The sequence below is a fragment of the Remersonia thermophila genome, chromosome 3, assembly GCF_042764415.1.
Source record: "Remersonia thermophila strain ATCC 22073 chromosome 3, whole genome shotgun sequence".
Lineage (NCBI taxonomy): Eukaryota > Fungi > Ascomycota > Sordariomycetes > Sordariales > Chaetomiaceae > Remersonia > Remersonia thermophila.
This window is the reverse complement of record NC_092219.1, coordinates 1944800-1963710: the sequence shown is the minus strand read 5'-3', so window position 1 is coordinate 1963710 and position 18911 is coordinate 1944800. Positions and strand designations below refer to the sequence as shown.

Below are 18911 nucleotides of genomic sequence, written 5' to 3'. Positions count from 1 at the left end.
CTGCTTCTTTGCGCCATCTCACCCCACGAGCCCCCAGTGGGTGTGCGAAGCTGCCCGGCGGGCGACCGGATGGATCACAGCCCAGGTGAGAGAGGCTCGCCAGAGACAGAGTCATCTTATTGGAATCTATCTGCGCGTCGCTACCCACTGGCCAAAATCGTGTTAGTGATCCATAGAGGGATATATGAGTGCCCAAGAAAGGATCATGCCAAAGAAAGCGTGTCAAGATTGCAGCTCGTTCCAACCTCAGACATTCACACAAAAATCGTTGAGCGAGAGACATTGACAAGAGAACAGCCAAGGGGAAGATGCTGGTAGGTGGATCAAGAACGCGGGAACAGAGGAAAACCTACACCTTCGATTCCACCTTCCCCCTTTCCTCACCCTTCACCCCCCTCTCCTCCCAGCCGGAAACATGAAAGGGCGCGGGCCAGGTTCGGTTGGAGAGATGTTTGTGGGGTCCAACGTTTCGAACCGCGCGCGTGCAGCGTTTGTAGACGAGGCGAGCCGATCACCGAGGCGAAGAACGCCCGCGAAGGGGCAACCGCGCACAGGGCACGTGGAAAAAAAGCGTGGTACGGGAGGAATGACCCAAGCCTACCAAGGTCATGGGCCTCGGTAGTGAGATGGGGTGGCGAAGCGTAGCCGCGATGGATGAACGTATTCCATTTCGATGCCGTCAGCTGGTATTCAGCCGAGGCCGAAACATGCGTTTGAAGGTTGAGAGGAGTGGGGTTTGGGGGTGGGAGTGGTTGCCCGGTGGTAACACCAGAGCCGAGACGAAAACGTAACGTCATGTTTTCTCAGAGAAGTCCGTGCCAATGCTCCAACAAGGCATCGGCTGCTGGAGGTAGCAGCTATCAGCCGCGGGCTGGAAGATGTTCCGGAAGTCATCAGGGTCAACCGACCCAATGAAGAACACGCGGACGTTGTGTTCGATCGAGTACAGCTTAGAGTAGTTGACCCGCGACTCAGGGGAAATCTTTTCAGTTCTCTCCGAAAGCCTGACTTTGATGGGCGGGACGCCCAGCACAGGCTCGCCTTCGAGTATGGAAGGCTTCTTGTTGTGTTGGTGGATGATGCCATGATATTGAGGCTTGACACCCCTTTTCTTGCAGCCCAAGCGTCCATACGTGAGGATGGGTCTGTAGGGAAGTGGTCAGAGAGGCATGTTGGCGCCAGCGGGGGCCTGGGAAAAAACGGTGTAGAGGCACTTACACGCAGGAGGAATGGCCCTGGTAGGTCCTCACGATGATGAACCGCCGGATCCCCGAGTAGAACAACGAGCCATTGTAGCTGACCGTTCTGTGTGAAAAGGCATCGTCGGATCTCGCACCATGTGGTTCGCACCACAGGATCTTGAGCACCTGCTCAAAGCGTAAGCGTCGGAAGGCATGCTTGACGACAGGAGGCAAGGGAGCCGTGTGCAGCTACTCACCTCACCAGGGCGATATCTAGACGATGGCTCGACATTGAATTCTAGGCTGTTTAGCATCTTGGCAGCGAAAAGGGGTCCTGAGCCGAGACTGCGTACCACCTGGCAACGTGATGTTGACTAAACCGGCATACTGCATCCCTCGATCAATGTGTGAGGGAGACGTCGCCTGGGGAGAGTGGGGTTTTAAGGAGTATAGCTTTGGCGTCTCTCGGTCTTCTTCGAAAGTGTACCCGACACCACTTAGCCGGGGCCCGTTGTCCTGTGTTACTACTGCTGACGAGGGAGGCTCTCCTGTAGGGTATGGGATCGAGTCTTCAGCTGTAGCATAGGTGTCCACAGAGTTCTGATCGAAGGGCTGTTTTCTGGACGCGTCCTCGGCATCCGCACCTGGAATGGAGACGCAAGGGGGGTTAGCGGGTAGCGGAAGAAACATGTTTACATCACACAGCCTTACCGGTCTCCAAGGGGTTCCAGTGCGGTTCTTCCTCTGCCGGGTACCGGGAAGAACAGTTATGCTGGGCTGGGAAAAATGGATCTTTGGAGTAGGACGATTCTTCAGGTTCTGTTGCCCGGTCAGCGCGAAGTCGACCACCAACGAAATCAGCAAAAGGAGAGAGGGTGAGACCCGGTCTGCGTACCCCAGGAGGTTGGCTCCACGCTCAGGCTTTGCCGCTGCGCAGAGCTCGACACGCCAGGATACGGGTCAGACGGATCCTCTTGTGTGGTTTCTTCGGGATGCGCCTGAGCGTCGTCGGTCTTAAACTTCGGCTTCTCGTAAAATGGATCTGCCTCGCCATCCGCATACCCAGTAGGGTACTCTGAAGAGTCAGGATGGCCGCTGTCCGAAAGTTTATGGCGAGACTTCTTGCGTTTCTCTTTGGCTTTCCCCTTGCCCTTGCTCTTGGAGGACGCATTCTGCCCTTGCGAACCGGCGTACGCCCCGTAGCCCTCGGCCCCCGCGGCGCTGCTGGAAGTTGCCCAGGCCCCAAAAGTATACGCACTACTCGGTGAATACGCCGACCCAGCACCCACCAAATCCACATTGGAGATCGCTGCTGCGAGGTCGTCCACCTCTCCACGAGGCGTGGCATCGTAAAAGTCGTACTCGATGTTGGACGTGCCTGCTTGCGAGAGGCGTGGTCAATCGGGGATTCGGGAGGGTCATGAGCCATCAGCAGAACGTCCTTACCATCCGTGGCCTGCCGAGCTCTATACCATCGCTGGCTGCCATTGTCCCAGGCCCAATCGCTCCATGGGCCCCAACACGGATCCATGTCGTAGAGGATCTGCCAACTGCAGCTACGAATCACACACTTAGAGAGTTGCGCGAGGCCGACGAAGATGACGGAGAAGCATCGAGTGCCGTGTTGAAACAGTGGCGCAAACGGGGAATGGCGCGAGGTCGCTTCGGCGTGGAAAAGACCCAACTTCCCACGCGGTCGCGCGAAGGCCTCAAACCTTGACCGCGACCCAGAAAAAAGATAGCTGGAGGAACGCGGCCTGTTCCGGAACGATGGCACCTTCGCTGATAAGGCTCTGATGGGCCCCTGGTCATTGACGGGGCCGCACGGCACCAGGTTGGGGGGTTCTGGTGTCCTCTGTCGTTGGGACAGCGGCAGAGAAGGATGGCAGCCACAGGAAGTTGGAGTGCTTCCCGTCTGGCAAACTCAGTGTGAAGATCTCGCCCAGCTGACTGGGGATTATGGTGGTAAACAAAATGCGGCTGTGATTGGCCGGGGAGAACGACCCGTGACACGAGGCTCGAACCCCTCACCCGCACGCAGCGCAGCTTCGTCGCCAGGTGCCAGCTGGAATGCCGGCGGGAACGGTGGGAGCGGCGGTTCAATAAAAAGGGAGCTTCCTTTCGGTAGTGCGCGGCGTCGTTGGGGTACGGTAGGTACCTATGCGTGGTTGCGAGGAGCCAAGATGCAACCGAACACAAGGTAGCGGACGCGGGACGAGGGGACCGAGGTGGGTTGGCGGGGGAGGAGAGGATCCTGAAAAGAGAGGGGTTCTCCGCCTGGCCCGTTCTATGCCTTGAAGGACGTCAAGAAGGCTCAGCTTCTCCCGAACAGCCACACATGGGTCGACACATCGCCTGGGCTGCCACCCGACGCCACCCGTCTCTTCGCAGAGCATCGTGCGTGACCGAACACTCCGGGTAGAAATCTTGAAGCCGGCGAAACCACAACCAGGCACGCCCTCAACGCCCTCAGGGCCTAACCTTGGAACATGACCATCGGCGTCGGTCGTCCTGAGGGAAATTGGGGCAGGCGAAACGCAGCATGGCTGAGCATCATGGGCACGATAGGGCCTGGGGATCGAGTGTCCGTCCCTAGGTGCCTACTGCGTAGGTGCTGGACCCCCAGCCCGGAATTCTGACGAAGCCTCGTCAGGTAGCGACCAGGCGACCAGGGCGCGGGGGAAGCACCAACGAACGGCATGTTCGCCATCGTGGGCGGTTAAACGACGGCCACGCCAGCCTTGCCCTTCCCCGAATGGGCGCCTGCAGCCAGCGGAGCCTGGCGAAGCGTGCCCCACCCTCCCGCCGTCGGCCCGCCGCCGGCCGATTTGGGTTTCGTTCCGGGTGGGGAGGACGGGCTGGAAACCCCAGCCGAGACAGGGATGGAGGGGTTTTCGAAGCGGGCAGGGTGGGTTCGGTCTGAGACGGGATACCGTTGAAGAAAACGTGAGTGGTCAATGTACACGTACCTAATGTACCCGGGGTAGATCATCGGAGACGATGTACTCTGTCCCTGTCGATGGATGGGTGGCTTATGGATCTGGGAGCGGACACCTGGAAGCGCTCTCGGGTCGTAATGTCTTTCAAAGGGACGCAGGTACTGACCGGATGCATGGAGCGCGTTGCATGATTGATTCACTCGGGTCCTTGGAGTACCTCGTAGGTAGGCAGTGTAGAGCACTTTTCAAACCCACCCATACCTGCCTGCCCTTGGGTTCTCTAGATACCTGCGTAGCAGTCTCCGTTCGGGTACTTGGTACCTGAGGTAGTTATACTGTGTAAGAGGGTAAAGTAAGGCCCTGTAGCTCCTTCCATCGGTAACGTTACGGGTTAACCTTACCTAACTAACATCCCGCCCGGCTCGCAAAGCAGCTGGGGCCGCGGGGGATCTGGATCGCGGCTGAACTCCCGTCATCCCAAGCACGGGCATCCATCCACCTGCCTACCTACCTACCTAGGTAGGTAACCTCGAGCGTGTCCCACCGTTCTTCCTTGTGCTGCATCTTGAACTTTCGCTGCTACGGATCAACCACCCAAGCACACCACAACGGGCCAAACTGTATCTGTCGTCCTGACAACTCGACAGCAGTCTACAGGGCACACTACCCCGTCCATTTCGGCTCATTCTTGCCTGCCTCTGCTGTCGCATTTCCGACAACCGTTCTCGCATGCACCGCCGTAGCCGCTCTCCATCTCTAGAGGTTGCGACAGCCCAGCCCATCGAGAGAGCTGCTCGAGGCCGCACGCGAGATCATCTTGGGACATTTCCCTCAGCCGTTGACTCTGCACCACCGCCATCATGCCGTGCACCTGACGGCTGCCCGACGACGCCCTCGAGGACTGGATGCTCGCTCCCTTCATCCGCTTCACCCACCTGGCTGTTCGAATCCATGAGCAGCGATCGGGCTCATTCTTCAAATGCCACTACCGACAACCCACTGCGGGGCAGCAACTAAGAAGCTCTGCGAGGCCATTTCAGAACCGCTCCGCATCGTCCACCATCGTACCGCCGGCTTTTGGCTTCCCTCCCCAGACCGTCACTTCCGATCCCAGATCCGCAAGATCACATGTCCGACTCGGACCGGGATACCTGGGACTCGGGCGGCCCCCGGGATGTGTGTGTGGCTCACGGAGCGCTCGAGCGCGCGCGACGAAGACTGCAGCAGCTGAGATGCGACAAGACTGCGAAGCGAGACGAGTGTCTCAAGCTCCAGCGCCGCAAGGATGATCTGGACAACGAGTTTATGCAAATCCTGAGGCGAAACCTGGCCTCGGGGAGCCAAAACGTCGCCATTCCCATGGACCTCCTCAATAGCAAGCTCGTCGAGCTGCAGGCCATTCGCGACGAGTATCACGAGGCCAAGGCCGTGTACGAGGACCTGGATCAGGCGTTCGATGCTGCAGTGCGCGATCTGGAGATGCTCAGTCACAACGCTTCCTGGCATCCTTTGCCTCAAGGGTCCGGGGCTGGCCCCTGGCCACCAGCAGCAGCAGCACCACCACCACCACCGCCGCCGCCGCCACTTCCTCCACCACCACTGCTGCTACAGCCGCCGCCGCCGCCGCCGCCGCTACCACCGCCGCCCCCTCGACTGTCAGTGACTTCCCAGGGAACCGGCAGGCCACTGCTCTCGATGACTTCTCAGGAGCTAAAAGAGGCTCGACAACCTATGCCGCCGCGACTGTCGTTTGCGCTGCGCGGGATCTCGGCAGACCGGGAGGAAGATATCCACTTCTTGTATGAGGAGCTGCTGGAAGCCGCTGCTGACCGCCGCCTGGCCATGGAGACGGTTGACGATCTCTCCATGCAGAGAGAGCAAATCTTGCACGACCTAGAACTCGAGCTCCACCGCAAACGACAGCGCGAGAACCAAGGCAAGCAAATTAGCGAGGACGAGCTTCTCGAGCAGCGCATGGCACTGGCCAAGACACCAAGCAATGCAGCCGAGTTCCGAGCCAAGTTTGGGATCGAAATCTCCGATGGGAAGCTTGAGTTCTTGCGCAAGTTCGAATCCGATCTGAAGCTCGCCAAAGAGGAGCTCGAGAAAGCAACCAAGACGCTCGATCAGCTCCGCGATCTATGCCTCCGAAAGAACGTCATACACAAACATCGATCGTACCACGAGGATCTGACCATTTTCGGTAGCTTGCCGGGCTGGTCGCCTTTGCCAGGCGATGGAGCCATGTCGATCGAGCCCCCGCCACGGCCCCCGCCGGTGTTGAGCACGATATCTCCCGCCGCCGCCAACTGGCCGCCTTCTCTCGCCCACCCGCGCTTCCCCATTCTCCTCTCCAACCCGTCGCACGTCCTCGGGGTGATGACCTCAAGCCAAGCCCTCAGCCGCGCTATGAAGCTGCCTAGGAACGACGCGCTGTGTGAGACGATACGGGCCCGGTGTCAAAAGGAAACCCATATCGACAACATCTTGTTCGAAGCCTATGGCACCCCGAACTTCGTGAACGAGTGGCTGATCCACCGCCTGCGCACCTGCCCGCTCGAGGCCGAGTTCATGTTCTCCATTTGCAATGGGATATTCCACGTTACCGACGTGCGTCGCTGGGAACAGGACGTACTGCACTACTGGCGAAACGACGGAACCTGGGCTACGGTGGATCACCCGGGCTACGCCACGAGCGCCGGCGGCGTCGCCGGCTCCGGCAGACCCGCCCGGCGGCAGCCTTACCACGGCGGCTCCGCCGATTCGCCGAAACCAAACTCGTCACCGACCGATGGCTCCTCTTCTGAAAGCACCGAGCTCAGCGAGGGACAGCGGTCGAAGAGAGCCTCAGAAAGCCACCTACTGCAGCGGGAAGCATCGCGGGGTGATGGCAAGAACGAGGGCAGGATACGAAGTTGGGCATAGAATTTCCCTGTGGGAGGCTGCTTTTCCCTTTTTTTTTTCTGCCCCCTAGAAAACAGCCTCCATTCTCTTCCTCCTTCTACACCTTTGCCTTTCCTTCCTCGCTTTGGCTCCCCGACATCTGTTCTCCAAGCTCCACGTCGTTTTGTTCGCTACCTCCTGCCTCTCCCCCTTGATCTAGTGTGCTCGGCGTCATATACCTTTGGGGTGGTGATGGATTCTTCTGCACTCGTCTTGCCTTGTCTGGGCTTTTGTCTTTTTGACTCCGGGATCCTCGGTTAAAATACAGAAACTGCACAGTCGGGGGGCTTCGTAGCGGCGATGGACTCGGGCTCATTCATGGCTACGAATGTGGGTACATGAGTAGTCAAAAAGAACAATTCTGGGTAAAAAGACCTCGAGCTGTCAATCGCCAGAAGGCATCCCCACGTTTTGTCATCCTGAAGTTATGTTTTGCGTCTCATTCTTGGGCTGTTCTGTCGTATTGGCGCTGTTTTGGCTACAGACAGGTGTCCGAACCAACAAGATCAGCCCCTGAGCGGAGTAACCAAGAACACCACGCTGGATCATGCCAAAGTCTTAAGACCCAGAGACAGTAACAATCTTGGGGGTCTCTTGGTTCATATCTGGCCAATCTGGTCAATGGCGAATCCAAACAAAGTTGATCCTCCACCGCTCAACTCGCTCAAGGAGGTTCCGCATACATCACACGGCTGCTCACTATTCTAGCTGACCTACCAAAACAAAGAATGCACAACGCCGTGCACGCCATAAGAATGCGTCCAAGTTGTATCCGCTCTCCACGGCCCATCACCGCAGTACACAAACCCATCTCAACCCTCAAACCCACCCCTCTTCTCTCTTCCTCTTGGACTATCCATTTCCACCTCTCCTCCCCTCACCTTATCTCTCCTCGCCTCCCCGTCCCCTCTCTTCTTCTTCCCACGCCTTTGCACCCTCCTCCACAGCATGAACCACCTCCCCAGCCTCCCCAACCGTGATGCCCTCTTCCCTTTCCCTTCCCCGTTCTCATCTCCGAGACCCCTGCCCCGGCCCTCGCCTGGACCCTCGCCGTTCGTCTGCATCGTCGGCGCCCGCGTCGGCGCCCCTGGCCCCTCGTTGTAAATGTACTCGCTGCTCAAGCTTGTGGCCTGGCTCGGGTGGCTTGGCGAGTCTTCCTTGCTGTTTTGCGGGACGCGGTAGCGTAGGGATTTCCTTTTCCACCAGGCTCGCGGCGTGCCGGGGCGGGGTTCCTTGCTCTGTTGTTGGCGCTGCTGCTCCCGTTTCCGGTTCTGGTCGTCGGTGGCAGACGCGTGGTCGCTCCGGCGAGGGCTGGTGGCGCTTCGGGGTTGTCGAGTGGGAGCCCTTTCGGGTTCTGGGGCGGTGGTGGATTCCGGACTCTCATCCTACTCTTGGGTCCAGGTGGTTGAAATGGCGGAGAGTATCTCCTTGGCTTTGCCTTTACCGTTGGGGTCGGCGGAGGGCATATCGTAGCTCCAGGACTTGATATCCAGAGACAAGCGCTGGAACTCGCCCAATGTGAGGCCCTCTGGTTCCTTCAGATGCTTGCCATTGTCGGCCAAACCCAGGCCGTCGTTACCATTTCGCACCGGGGCCTCGTCAATCCTGTCAAGCATGGACTTGTCCTTACCATGCCCTGTCGCAGGACAAACGGAGTCGCTGTTTTCCCCGCCGCCGCCGTCCTCCTCGATCCGTCCCGACAGCCACCGCCCCGACAACGACCGCATGCTCCTTCTTGCCCGTTCTTTCCACGTCCCCGTTCTTTTCACGAAGCCTCCCGCCCCGATCTCAGCGACGCGCCCTCTCCCGCCACCCATGCCCACCCTTCCATCCCATACAGCCATTACCACATCTGCATCCTCCCACCTCACTCCCAGAGGATGCATCTCCAACCGCTTGGGTATCCTCCCACCCCAACACATCCAGTATTCCACGCCGTACGGATCCCCAAGCCTCCTTACGAGCCCAGCATATGACGACGACGACAGCGACGACGAAGTTGACGACGACAACGAGAACGGCCTGGCGGCCTTGTCTCTCCTCCCTGTGTAACGGGCCTGCCCAGACCCCAGCCCCGACCCGGACCCCGGCTCGGACCACGTCCACACTTTGGAATCTGTCCGCACCCACGACCTCCGATCCACACTCGTCGTAAATGTAGTCCGCGACGGCGGTGACGCTACGTGCATCGCAAAAGCGCGCGAGAACTGGTCCAGCTCGCGGCGCCGTAGAGCCGTCCTAGCGGCGCACGAGGCGATGATGACACGCGCCGCCTCGTCGGCATGGGCTTGGCGGGTCGGGTTGGGCGGGACGAGTGGGTTGAGACGGCGCATGGTTTGTGCGTAGATGTGTGCTGCCTCATCGTCGGTGCAGGTGGAAAAGTATTCCTCTTCGTCTTCGTCTTCTTCCATGGGTGGCGTGAGGTGGACATCATCGCCGCTGTTGTGGCGGGTGGCGTCTTTGTTGCTGTTGTTCGATATGGCCGTTGGATTCTCGGTTGCGCGGGGACCCGATCCGGACTCGGCAGGAGTACGTAGACCCCGTGCGGCAGCGCTTGGTCTCACGGTCCTTCCGGCGTACGTGCCAGGGCTTCTGCTCCCCGAGCTTCTTGAGTTGATGGTAGAGCCGAGGGTGGCGGCAACACTGGGGTTGTCACTGGGACCGGAGCTGATGCCAGAACCACGTCCACTCCCCTCCTCGCTGCGTCTGGACCATTTGAGAATGCTCTTTATGGGAAGGTCGCTGTGGCCGAGGATGCTGGCTGATCCAGAAGGACTCTTGGCGGCGTTTCCAGGACCTCTCTCGTCAGCCTCCTAGGTCTGACGCTGACCAATTATACCGCCGCCACTTCCGCTGAGCAGTCCGTCAGAAGCATGACCGTCGGATGTGACGTGGGGAGTGGCCTTCGGAAACAACTCAGGATCCTTCTCCTCGTTCTGCTCGCACTCCGCTGGGCGTGGCGATGGCCATGGGGGGATTTTACTAGGAATCTTGGTATTGTGCGACTGATCTTGTTGACATGGTTGCTGTTGTCGCGTAGCCTGTTGCTGAGCAACCCATCGCTGTTGAGGTGACCGAGGCGGCTGAGGGTGAGGGTTGCTGCCGCTGCCGCCGCCGCCGCCGTTGCAGTATTCCTGCCTGATCATTGTAGCAGGAGACCGATGGGGGGAGATGGTACCCGATCTGGGTATGATCCGATGGGTGCCGTCTTCGTGGATGTATGGAGACGGTCGTAGCGACGGCGGCATGGCGGCGTTGTCCCAGGGGTTGGTGAAGCCAAGGGCAGAAGCTCTTGCATGGCTCAGCTGCGGAGTCGATAAGCCGGAGCTGGGCCGTGCGGGCGCAAGAGTCGAAATAGAGGGATCGGATTTGACCCGCTGGACATGGCGTCCCGAGAGCAAGGTTGGTTGGAAGTCCCGGCCTGTGCCCTGTGGTCTATTGGCAATGTCACCCGTTATAGGATGGACCGAGACGATGGCGTGGTCCTGGCGACCCGAGTGTGTGGTGAGCTGGTAAGATCCCCAAAGTTCATCGGTGCGAGATACACCATTGTTCTGGCTTGCCTGGCCGTAACCGGCCCGGGGTTGGGGACGGTGCTGCCGAGCGAGCGAAATGTTGATACCGGCGCTTCCCACAGGACCCAGCACGGCTTGGCTGCTGGACGCTCGGAGGTTGACATTGCTGGAAGGCGGGAGAGAGAACCTCTGGAACTCGGTCGTGCCAATAAGAGGGAGCTGGGCGTGAGGGCCGGGCCAGGAGCCCCGGCGCGATCCGCCATCAAAAGCCGTCCTGTGAGGCGGAGCCAGGGCGCTTGAGGCCCTGAGCCTTGCTGCTGGACCCATGTAGAGTTGATTTGGGGTGCTGTCTCCGGGGCTGCCTCCCCCAAAGGTCTCCGAGAACCGCACTTTTGTCTTTCTTCCAGCGTCTAGTTGAACCCTGGTCCGCTCCAGAGCGTCGCTTCGAGCTGCCTCGGTAGCCGCACTCTCGCTCAGCGCTCGCTTCTGAAGCCGCTTCGATCCTTTTGGTGCCGATATATTCACAGCGTGCTGTAGGGAAGACGTCGGCCTATCCGGGCCATATTCTCCTGTCAGGTGTGGCTGCGTCTGCTGTTGTTGCTTTGGATTTTCCGCGTTCTCAACGTCTTCCCTTTTGCCGTCTCCAAGGCCGAATAGCTCGTTGAACCGAGGAGAGCGAGCTTTTCCGGGCGGAGAGGAGGAGTCCTGGCCGTCTCTGCCAGAACTGGAAGAGGCCATCGTGGCTGGCTAGTCAAGGAACTACGCCGGCGTCCGAGAGATCGTGTTGCTGATAGGACGGTCCCTGACGGAGACGTGTCACAAAAGAAACGGGAGAGGGCGGGTAGGTGGACGTAGGAGGAACTTGAGGAAAAAAAAAAAAAAGAAACAAATCAGGAAGCATAGGGGAGGAGGAGGATGAGGAGGAGGATGAGAATAAGCAATGCGGGATGGCGATGATGTCGAAGGGGTATCGGAGGGACAATTAGAAGGGAGGTCGGCGGATGCTCGAGGGCGCGAAGTATCACAAGGCGCTCGTCACAACAAAGAAAGCCGGAAGCCGAGAGCTTCCCTACGGGCCTGATAAGAGTCAGTCTCCATCTTGGATGTCTACCAGAAAAACACTTTCCCCTCTTGCCCATCGGGAAACTTGGAAGGATCGTCTTGACCGTCTAGCAGAGAGGAGTCGATGCGCGTTGGGCGTGTGAGCTGTCTACCGACGATCGGTAGCCAGCTCTTGCTTCACGTGGGTAACAGACCACCAGAGAGCACAGCCAGGCCTATCACGGTTTGGCACTTTTCTGTTTATCTAGATGGAAAAGAAAAAGATGACGCTGTCTTTCTGCTTCCAAAAACAAGATCGCCGAGCACCAAAAAGGCAACCAAAACAAGACCCCGTCACCAGGCTTTAGACTCAGTCCGCTCCCAACCGACTACCAGAGGCACAAGAGGAACCAAAAAAGAGGCAAGAAGAGAAACTTCAGTTCCCGAGGGGTATATAAAAATGACAATGTCCGTTTCCCATGCCGCCGACTCCCAAGCCCCCTTTCCCCCAATGTCCGTCCATCCATCCGTAGGTGACCACGCACAACTATTTCCGTTTCTTCGCACACTCGCCAACCAGACCAATACAAAAGCAGAAAAAAAAAAAGAAAATCTAGGTGAGAGTTCTCGAAGGGTATCCTGTTTCCCTCTTTCTTTTTCTCACAAAACCCCCGTCACGTCGTCATGTCAATCACCTGCTATTGCTGCTGCTTCCTCTGCTCCTCTGGCTATCGCTCCTATCCCTCCCCGCCCCCTGCCTAATCGCATCCTGGTATGTCGGGATCGGGGGACTCGGCGGTCCGTGGGGCTGCTGGACCGATCGGTTGCTGCTGCTGCTGCTGCTGCTGCTGCTCCTGGCCGTGGCAGAGGAGGTCCCCCGGCTGCGAGTCAGGTGGATCAGAGGAGCATTCTCGCTCTCCGAGCTGGTGCGCCTGCCGGCCTCCTCCTCAGCATCCGAGTGCTCCGGGCTGGTGTACTCGGGCGGGGGACGGTTTTCGAGCTCAGGAGGCAGGCCCAGGCCGACGATGACCGATGGGTGGTCCGGGCCCTGGACGTGAGGCGGGGCGAAGGCGGCGGCGCTGCTGCTGGGTTCGCCGCCCTCGTCGGTCGGGATGAGATGGGCGAGGGAGATATCGGTAGGGCTGCGGATGGGACCGGGGCTGGTGGGAGAGAGAAGACGAAAGTTGCTCGACCTCGAACGGGCGTGGGCGGCGGCGGCAGACGCGTTGGCGCCCTGCCTAGACAGCTGGAGCGATTGGCTGTACTGGTGACCCCGGGCAGAGCTCGAGAAGCCGTCTTTGGTCCCTGTCGCGAGGAGGACGGTGTCGGCTTCGGCACCATACGGCGGCGGCGGGGCCAGCGAGCCCGTCATGGGGGCGAGGCCCCACTTCTTGACGTTGGCCTCAATAAAGACGAAGCCGGCTTGGCCAAAGTTGACGTGAATGACGCACGGCCCGTTCGCACCGATGGCGGGGAAGAAGTTTTGCGACTTTGCGCCGTGCACCACGTCCTCCAGCTTCTTGCCGTTGCGCGTGAAGAAGATGGTCCCGGTCCTTGTGCGATAGCCCACGCCGATGACGTCGCCCTGGACGATCTGCGGGCCGTAGGGAGTCGCGCCGAAAGGCTGGTTGTAGCGACGGGTGCCGTTGGAGAAGTAGGCAACCGAGTGCTTGTGGAAGCCCGGAAGCCTGAACAGAGGGTACGGCTTGGTCGCCATGCCGATGCTGAGCAGGGTGGTCTCGGGCTTGTCGTAGATCTTGGCCTCCCAGTAGTAGACGTCGTTTTGTTTCGGCACGGGCAGGTTGCTCATGACGGTGCACTCGGAGTCGAAAAACTCGATCTCGGTGCGGGCTTCGACAAAGCAGTTGGCGATCTCGAGCTCGGGCTCAAACTCCCAGGCCGAGACGCCCTTCTCCTGGATGGCCAGGTACTGGGAGAGGGAGATGTCGGTCTGCACTGATTCTGGCGGGTTGGCGGCGATAAAGGCTAGAAATCCGGTCAGCGTATTTTGTCATGAAGGCGCGAAAGGGGACGGGCGGGAGAGAAACGCACCCTTTGCCCTTAGATACTCGGTCCTTTGCATGTCGTCCATCGTCTCGAGAGCCTCGGCCTCCTCGCGGGCAAATGCCTGCTCGTCATCGTACTCGCCGGGGCGACCGATGCGGTCGAGGAAGATGCGCCCCGATGTTGTGTTCCTCAGGAGGTAGAAGGCGAGGAAAATGATGACGATAAGCATGGCCGACCCGAAGGACGACAAGAGCCCGATGACGATGCCATTCAGGCTCGGGCCGTAGTTGGCCATCTTGGAGGTGGGGGTTGTTGCGGGTCGATCAGGCGAGGTTTGCTGCTGCTATTCTGTTCTTGGTTTCTAGAGTCGAGGCGCTGCTTAGCCAGCGGGCGACGCCGGGCAAGGCGCAGTCCAGCTGGTGCCCTGCGACAAGGTTCCAGGAGGGGGGAAGGATGAGATGCGGTATTTCGTGCTCGCAGCGATGGGGGGGGGTCTGCGATCGACGCAGCTGGAGACGGATAGAGGATCGGGTTGAGCCGATGTCCAAGCCGATAAGGTATCGCCTGGAATTCGGAAGATAGGTGACGGCGGCGGCGGCGGTCGTGCAGGTTCGCTGAAGAGGTTCGATGCGATGATGAATCGCTTCGGCTATGACGGAGAAAACGCGACAGCAGTGCGTGGGCCGTTGTCAAGCGTTGTGGGACACTTGGGCGTGCAGATCCCGGTGCGCTCGGCGGATGCCAGGTGGGAGATGGAGAGAGAGCGTCGGTTAAGGCACGCCGGCGGGGAGCCAACGCGGCTGCCAAGGAAGCCCGAGGAGTGGATGACGACGTCCAGGGACAGGGGAGACGATGCGACAGGGAAGAGTGCAATCCCCGCAAGGGCCGCTTAGGGTTGGTGAGGATGACGGCCGCCCGAGCGTGCAACGAAGAAGAAGAGGGAAAAAAAGGAAGAGGAACAAAAGAAACCGGTGGAGCGAGGATGGAGGGGGGGGGAGGGACGGTCGGGATCGGGATGATGTCGTGAGGGCGAGTTGGAAGACGACGGAAAGATGATGCAGGTTGGCTGACCCTGACGTTGGCGAGTTGAGACAAGACGAGTCCGGCGTCTGGCCTGGCAAGGACCCGCCACCCAGCCTGCCTTGATGCGGCGTTATCGGCGAACAGAGCGAGGGAATGCGGCGTCCAGATATGATGCTAACATTGCACAGGTGGCGACGCATGGTCTTGGCAGGTGACAGATGACAGGACCTGACGGCTTGCCCTGGGCCGAGACGGGTGGAGGCTGGAACCCACCTTACCAGCTCCATCCGACGGGACCCGTCCCCGGACCCCGGCCCATAGGACGAGATGGATCTGCCTTGCCCGCTGGGTGTCCTCCTCCACTCTACCTACTGTGTACTGTGAGAGGTAGCTTTCCACGGGCCCTCCACTGGATTTCGGGCTGTCTACTATAATCCAACCCCAACTGGACCCCAGTGAGATCCATGGATGCCCGGGGGGGGGGGGGGGGGCCAATTGGCTACGCTCATCAAACACTCTCACCTCGTGTCATTTCATAAGGCACCGACCTATAGTACGCTCGTCCTGTGTAGTTAGATGGCTTGTTCCTTGAGGTGTCAATGGTCTTCTGCAATGGGACATAGGGACATAGGGACCAAACCCAACCTTTCCCCAATTTCCTCCCTCCTATGTACATGGAAGTGCACCATGGTCTGAAACTCCACCGCAGTCCCACCCCGATCGCATCGCATCGCATCGCATAGCGAACCTCGCCAACCCTTCCCGCCTGGATGCGGCCCAGCGTTTCACACCTCAGCGCTCAGCGCCGTCCTCGGGGCAAGGGGGCCGGAACGGTTTCAGAACGCAGCCCCCAGGCACCGCGGCGGCACGGCGACACGGCGCGGCACGACGCGCTTGGAGCATGAGCCATCTTGCTTGTCCAACGGCCGCCCGCGCTTTTCCACGCAGTACGCAGGAGACGCTCATGCGCTCGGCAAGATCTGCGTCGCCGAATCATACACCTCTCGCTGCCTCTCTCCCGGGCAAGACATCGCACGATGGACGGGAGACGGATGGCAAGGAGAAGTGCAGCATTACGCTGTGTACTGTTCCTGAACGGAATCCGTGGCATGTGGTTTTTTTTTTTTTTTTATTCCCTAGAGGTTGCAGCCCCGGAACACACAAACCCAACCGGCAGGATGGGGTTGAAAAACGCACGGTCGGTTGTCAAACCTCCCCGGCTTTGCCGCCCTCCTCTTCGTGCCACCTGAGCCGGACCGGCCGGGGCACGGCTGACCTCAGCGCATTTAAGGGTTCTGCGCCAGAGCACGTTACACGCCAGACAAGACAAACTGAATAACTCTACGATGACTACATCGCTTGCAAGGAGATTTGGATCGGGTCTCCCATAAAACAGTACTGTACCAGGTACAAAGGAGAAGAGCATGTATGTTCCATTCCCTACGGCTCGAAATCAAAGAATCCTCCCAGGTCCCGCACATGTCCGTTCCAACCTTACATACATCCGCCTCAAATAAGATGGTCAAGTCTACCATGTGTCATGTCAACAAACTCTGTACTGTACTGTAAAGCAAGGGAAACATCCGTTCATGCATCAATCAGCTCATCCGGGCCCGGTTCCCAATTCATCTCATCCCATCATAACATGACGCCTGCCAAAATATCTCGCGGTCATAAGCCACCCATCCATCCATCCATCCATTCCTCCAGTACACCCCAAGCAAGCCGCGATCAAATACCTTGTCTCAACCTTTCAGCCCCTCGAAGCCCTCTGGCTCCTCCTCTTCCTCCTCCTCTCGTCCGCGTAGTTGCTGATCGATGACTCGGGCGCGATCGACGACTCGGCCCCCGTCGGGATGTGGTGCGAGTGCGTGTAGACCTTGGTGCCGACCTCGTCGTCGTCGGCGCTGCTCCCCGACACCACGCTGGTGCCGCCCACCTCGCTCTCGACGACCCGGCTGCTGCGCTCGTGGCGCGACCGCGAGCGCGCGTGCTGCCGGCGCGCCTCCCGCTCGCGGTTGCGGTCGTTGTCGGCCGTCGAGGCCGTGGCGGCCGACAGGGCGGTGCTGTCCGAGACGACCGACTCGGCCGGGGCGGGGAGCTCCTCGATGCGGCGGAGGGCCACGCGCTCCTCGGCGCCGCGGACGAACGAGAAGTCGCGGCGGATGGCGACGGCTTTGGCGTTGGCGTCGGCAGAGGCGGAGGCGGAGGCGGCGGTGCCGCGGGACGAGGCTGCGACCGCGGCCCGGCCCTTCTCCTGCAGTCGGCGGGCCTCGGCACGCAGGCGCTCGTCCTCGCGCCTCGCCGTCTTTTCGGCCGTCGAGTAGACCTTGCGGATGCGCGCCGCGTCTTTGCTCTTGGTGGGCGAGTTGGTCGGCGTGCGCTGGCGGTTTCCGAGGAGGTCGTCCGTCACCGTGCTGCCCGTGCCCTCGGTGGTCGTGGTGATTTCGGACGGGGCGGCGCGGGAGCTGGGGCTCACGGTCGACCAGGTCGGGTTCGTCGAGCCGTCCCACTCGGAGCCGTCGGCCTCGCGGTTGAGGCCACCGACGCGGGCGGGCTTCTCGTGGCGGTAGCTGCGGAGCTGCTCCTCGGCCTCGGCGGCGGCTTCCTCGTCGATGACCATGCCGTCCTCGCCAATCTTGCGGCGGGACTTGCGAGAGCGTTTTTCCTCCTTCTCGCGCATCTTTTCCTCGCGACGGCGCTCCTTCTCGCGCTCCTTCTGCTCGCGCCTCTTGCGGCGGCGCTCGCGGCCAGAGATGTCCGAGACGCCGCCCGTGATGCCCGTGATGCCCGTGGTGCCGCTCACGACCGTGGTGTTGTCGTCACCCACGGTGGTGGTCCGGTCATCGATGTCCTTGTAGATGCTGCCGCCGCCGAGGATGGTGCTGGGGGTCGCATCCGAGTAGATGGTGCCGTTGGGGCCCACCTTGCGGCGCAGCACCGTCGACGTGTAGTCGTCCCAGTCGGTCTTCTTGAAGTAGAACCCGCCGTTCTTGGCCCAAAAGAAGAACCAGATACCGACGACGACGAACGCGGCGCCGAGCAGGCCAAACATGGCAAACACGGCGTTGTTGTTGATGTCTTGGGGATGGATGATGCCGGATTCGGGGTCATTCACAACCGACGGCAGCTCGTCGCGGGCAAGCAGGACCGAGGCCACCTCGATCGGGCCCAGCGGCGCCGACTCGGAGGCCCGGCCGAGAATGGCGTTGACGATGGCGGGAGCCATGTTGACGAGGTTGTCCGAAGGTCTTGTTGCGTCCCTTGGCTGGCGTTAGCTGGTCAACCAGCCAAGCGGGGGGGTTGAAAAGACGGTGTCCGTCGATGCGATGGTCGGGATGCACAGCTGATCGACAGAAACACAAAATGAAGAATGGCAATAACGCCCTCAAAGAGAGGGAGTCATGCGCAGATGGTCGTTTATGGTTACGCAGAGGTTGATTTTTGAGTGGGTGCCGTGTCGAGTTTGCAGAATGTCAACGAGGTGGTGCCCTGCTCGGGGTTGGAGGATGTGTTGTTGTGACCCCGGTTAACCCAGAAACCAGGAGGCTGGGGAGGCAGCAAGTGAGAAGGCTGGGAATGAAGTGGGTGCAACCGCAACCAACCGCAGCGCCCAAAACCAAGCAAACCAAAACCCTGCAAACAGTGCCCGATGGGTGACCATGGAAATTTCCGCCGCGTCGCATCCATGGGCCGCTCACTCTCTTTTCGACTCTTCTGCGGCACGGCCGCAACAACGCAACGGCGGCAAGAGCTTGGATGACGTCTACTGTGTACGCAGTAAGTCAACAAAGCCCGCCGGGTACCCCCAGCAACCACGGAGCAACCGGGCCCCGTCCCAACCCGCTCACCGCCAAGCCCGGCCCCGCTCCGCTCCGCTCGAGTCCCGATGAAGAACATGGAATCAAGCTGTCCAGCAGAACGCATGATGGCGGAATCCATGCCCGCCCACCTCCGGCTGTTTGACCCTCCGTCCGGATGTTCTAGAGCTTATCAAGAATCAACAATCTTGAATGTTACGGTCAATATGAACCTTCCCAACAAACATTTGTGTCTCGGTATCCTACGGGCTTAGGATACCGGGTCACCCCTCCGCATCCCAGAAATCAGGCAAAACGACCTGCTTCCACCTTTCTCCTCTTCTCGGATTGAACGCTATGTACATATGTACCGATCCTCGCTCCCCTCCTGGTCCAAATCCTCCGCGCGATGGCTCAAAGCCAGCAACATCACCATGCCCTTTTGAGAACGCCACACGCGGC

At 59.8% G+C, this 18911-nt stretch overlaps 4 protein-coding genes across 4 annotated transcripts; 1 reads left to right on the top strand and 3 right to left on the bottom strand.

The window, feature by feature from the left end:
- Positions 1-793: 793 nt before the first annotated feature.
- Positions 794-2712, bottom strand: VTJ83DRAFT_3364 (uncharacterized protein; the record flags this gene model as incomplete). The annotated part of the gene is made up of 7 exons (XM_071009734.1): positions 794-1145; positions 1219-1367; positions 1439-1479; positions 1535-1825; positions 1893-2000; positions 2077-2559; positions 2628-2712. 7 exons carry the CDS (start codon positions 2710-2712, stop codon positions 794-796), a joined length of 1509 nt encoding a protein of 502 aa, XP_070867242.1.
- A 2536-nt stretch (positions 2713-5248) lies between these two features.
- On the top strand, positions 5249-7045 carry VTJ83DRAFT_3363 (uncharacterized protein; the record flags this gene model as incomplete). The annotated part of the gene is made up of 1 exon (XM_071009733.1): positions 5249-7045. One exon carries the CDS (start codon positions 5249-5251, stop codon positions 7043-7045), a length of 1797 nt encoding a protein of 598 aa, XP_070867241.1.
- A 5265-nt stretch (positions 7046-12310) lies between these two features.
- Positions 12311-13921, bottom strand: VTJ83DRAFT_3362 (uncharacterized protein; the record flags this gene model as incomplete). The annotated part of the gene is made up of 2 exons (XM_071009732.1): positions 12311-13605; positions 13672-13921. The coding sequence occupies 2 exons, from the start codon at positions 13919-13921 to the stop codon at positions 12311-12313; spliced, it is 1545 nt and encodes a 514-aa protein (XP_070867240.1).
- A 2481-nt stretch (positions 13922-16402) lies between these two features.
- Positions 16403-17878, bottom strand: VTJ83DRAFT_3361 (uncharacterized protein; the record flags this gene model as incomplete). The annotated part of the gene is made up of 1 exon (XM_071009731.1): positions 16403-17878. The coding sequence occupies one exon, from the start codon at positions 17876-17878 to the stop codon at positions 16403-16405; it is 1476 nt and encodes a 491-aa protein (XP_070867239.1).
- Positions 17879-18911: the final 1033 nt, after the last annotated feature.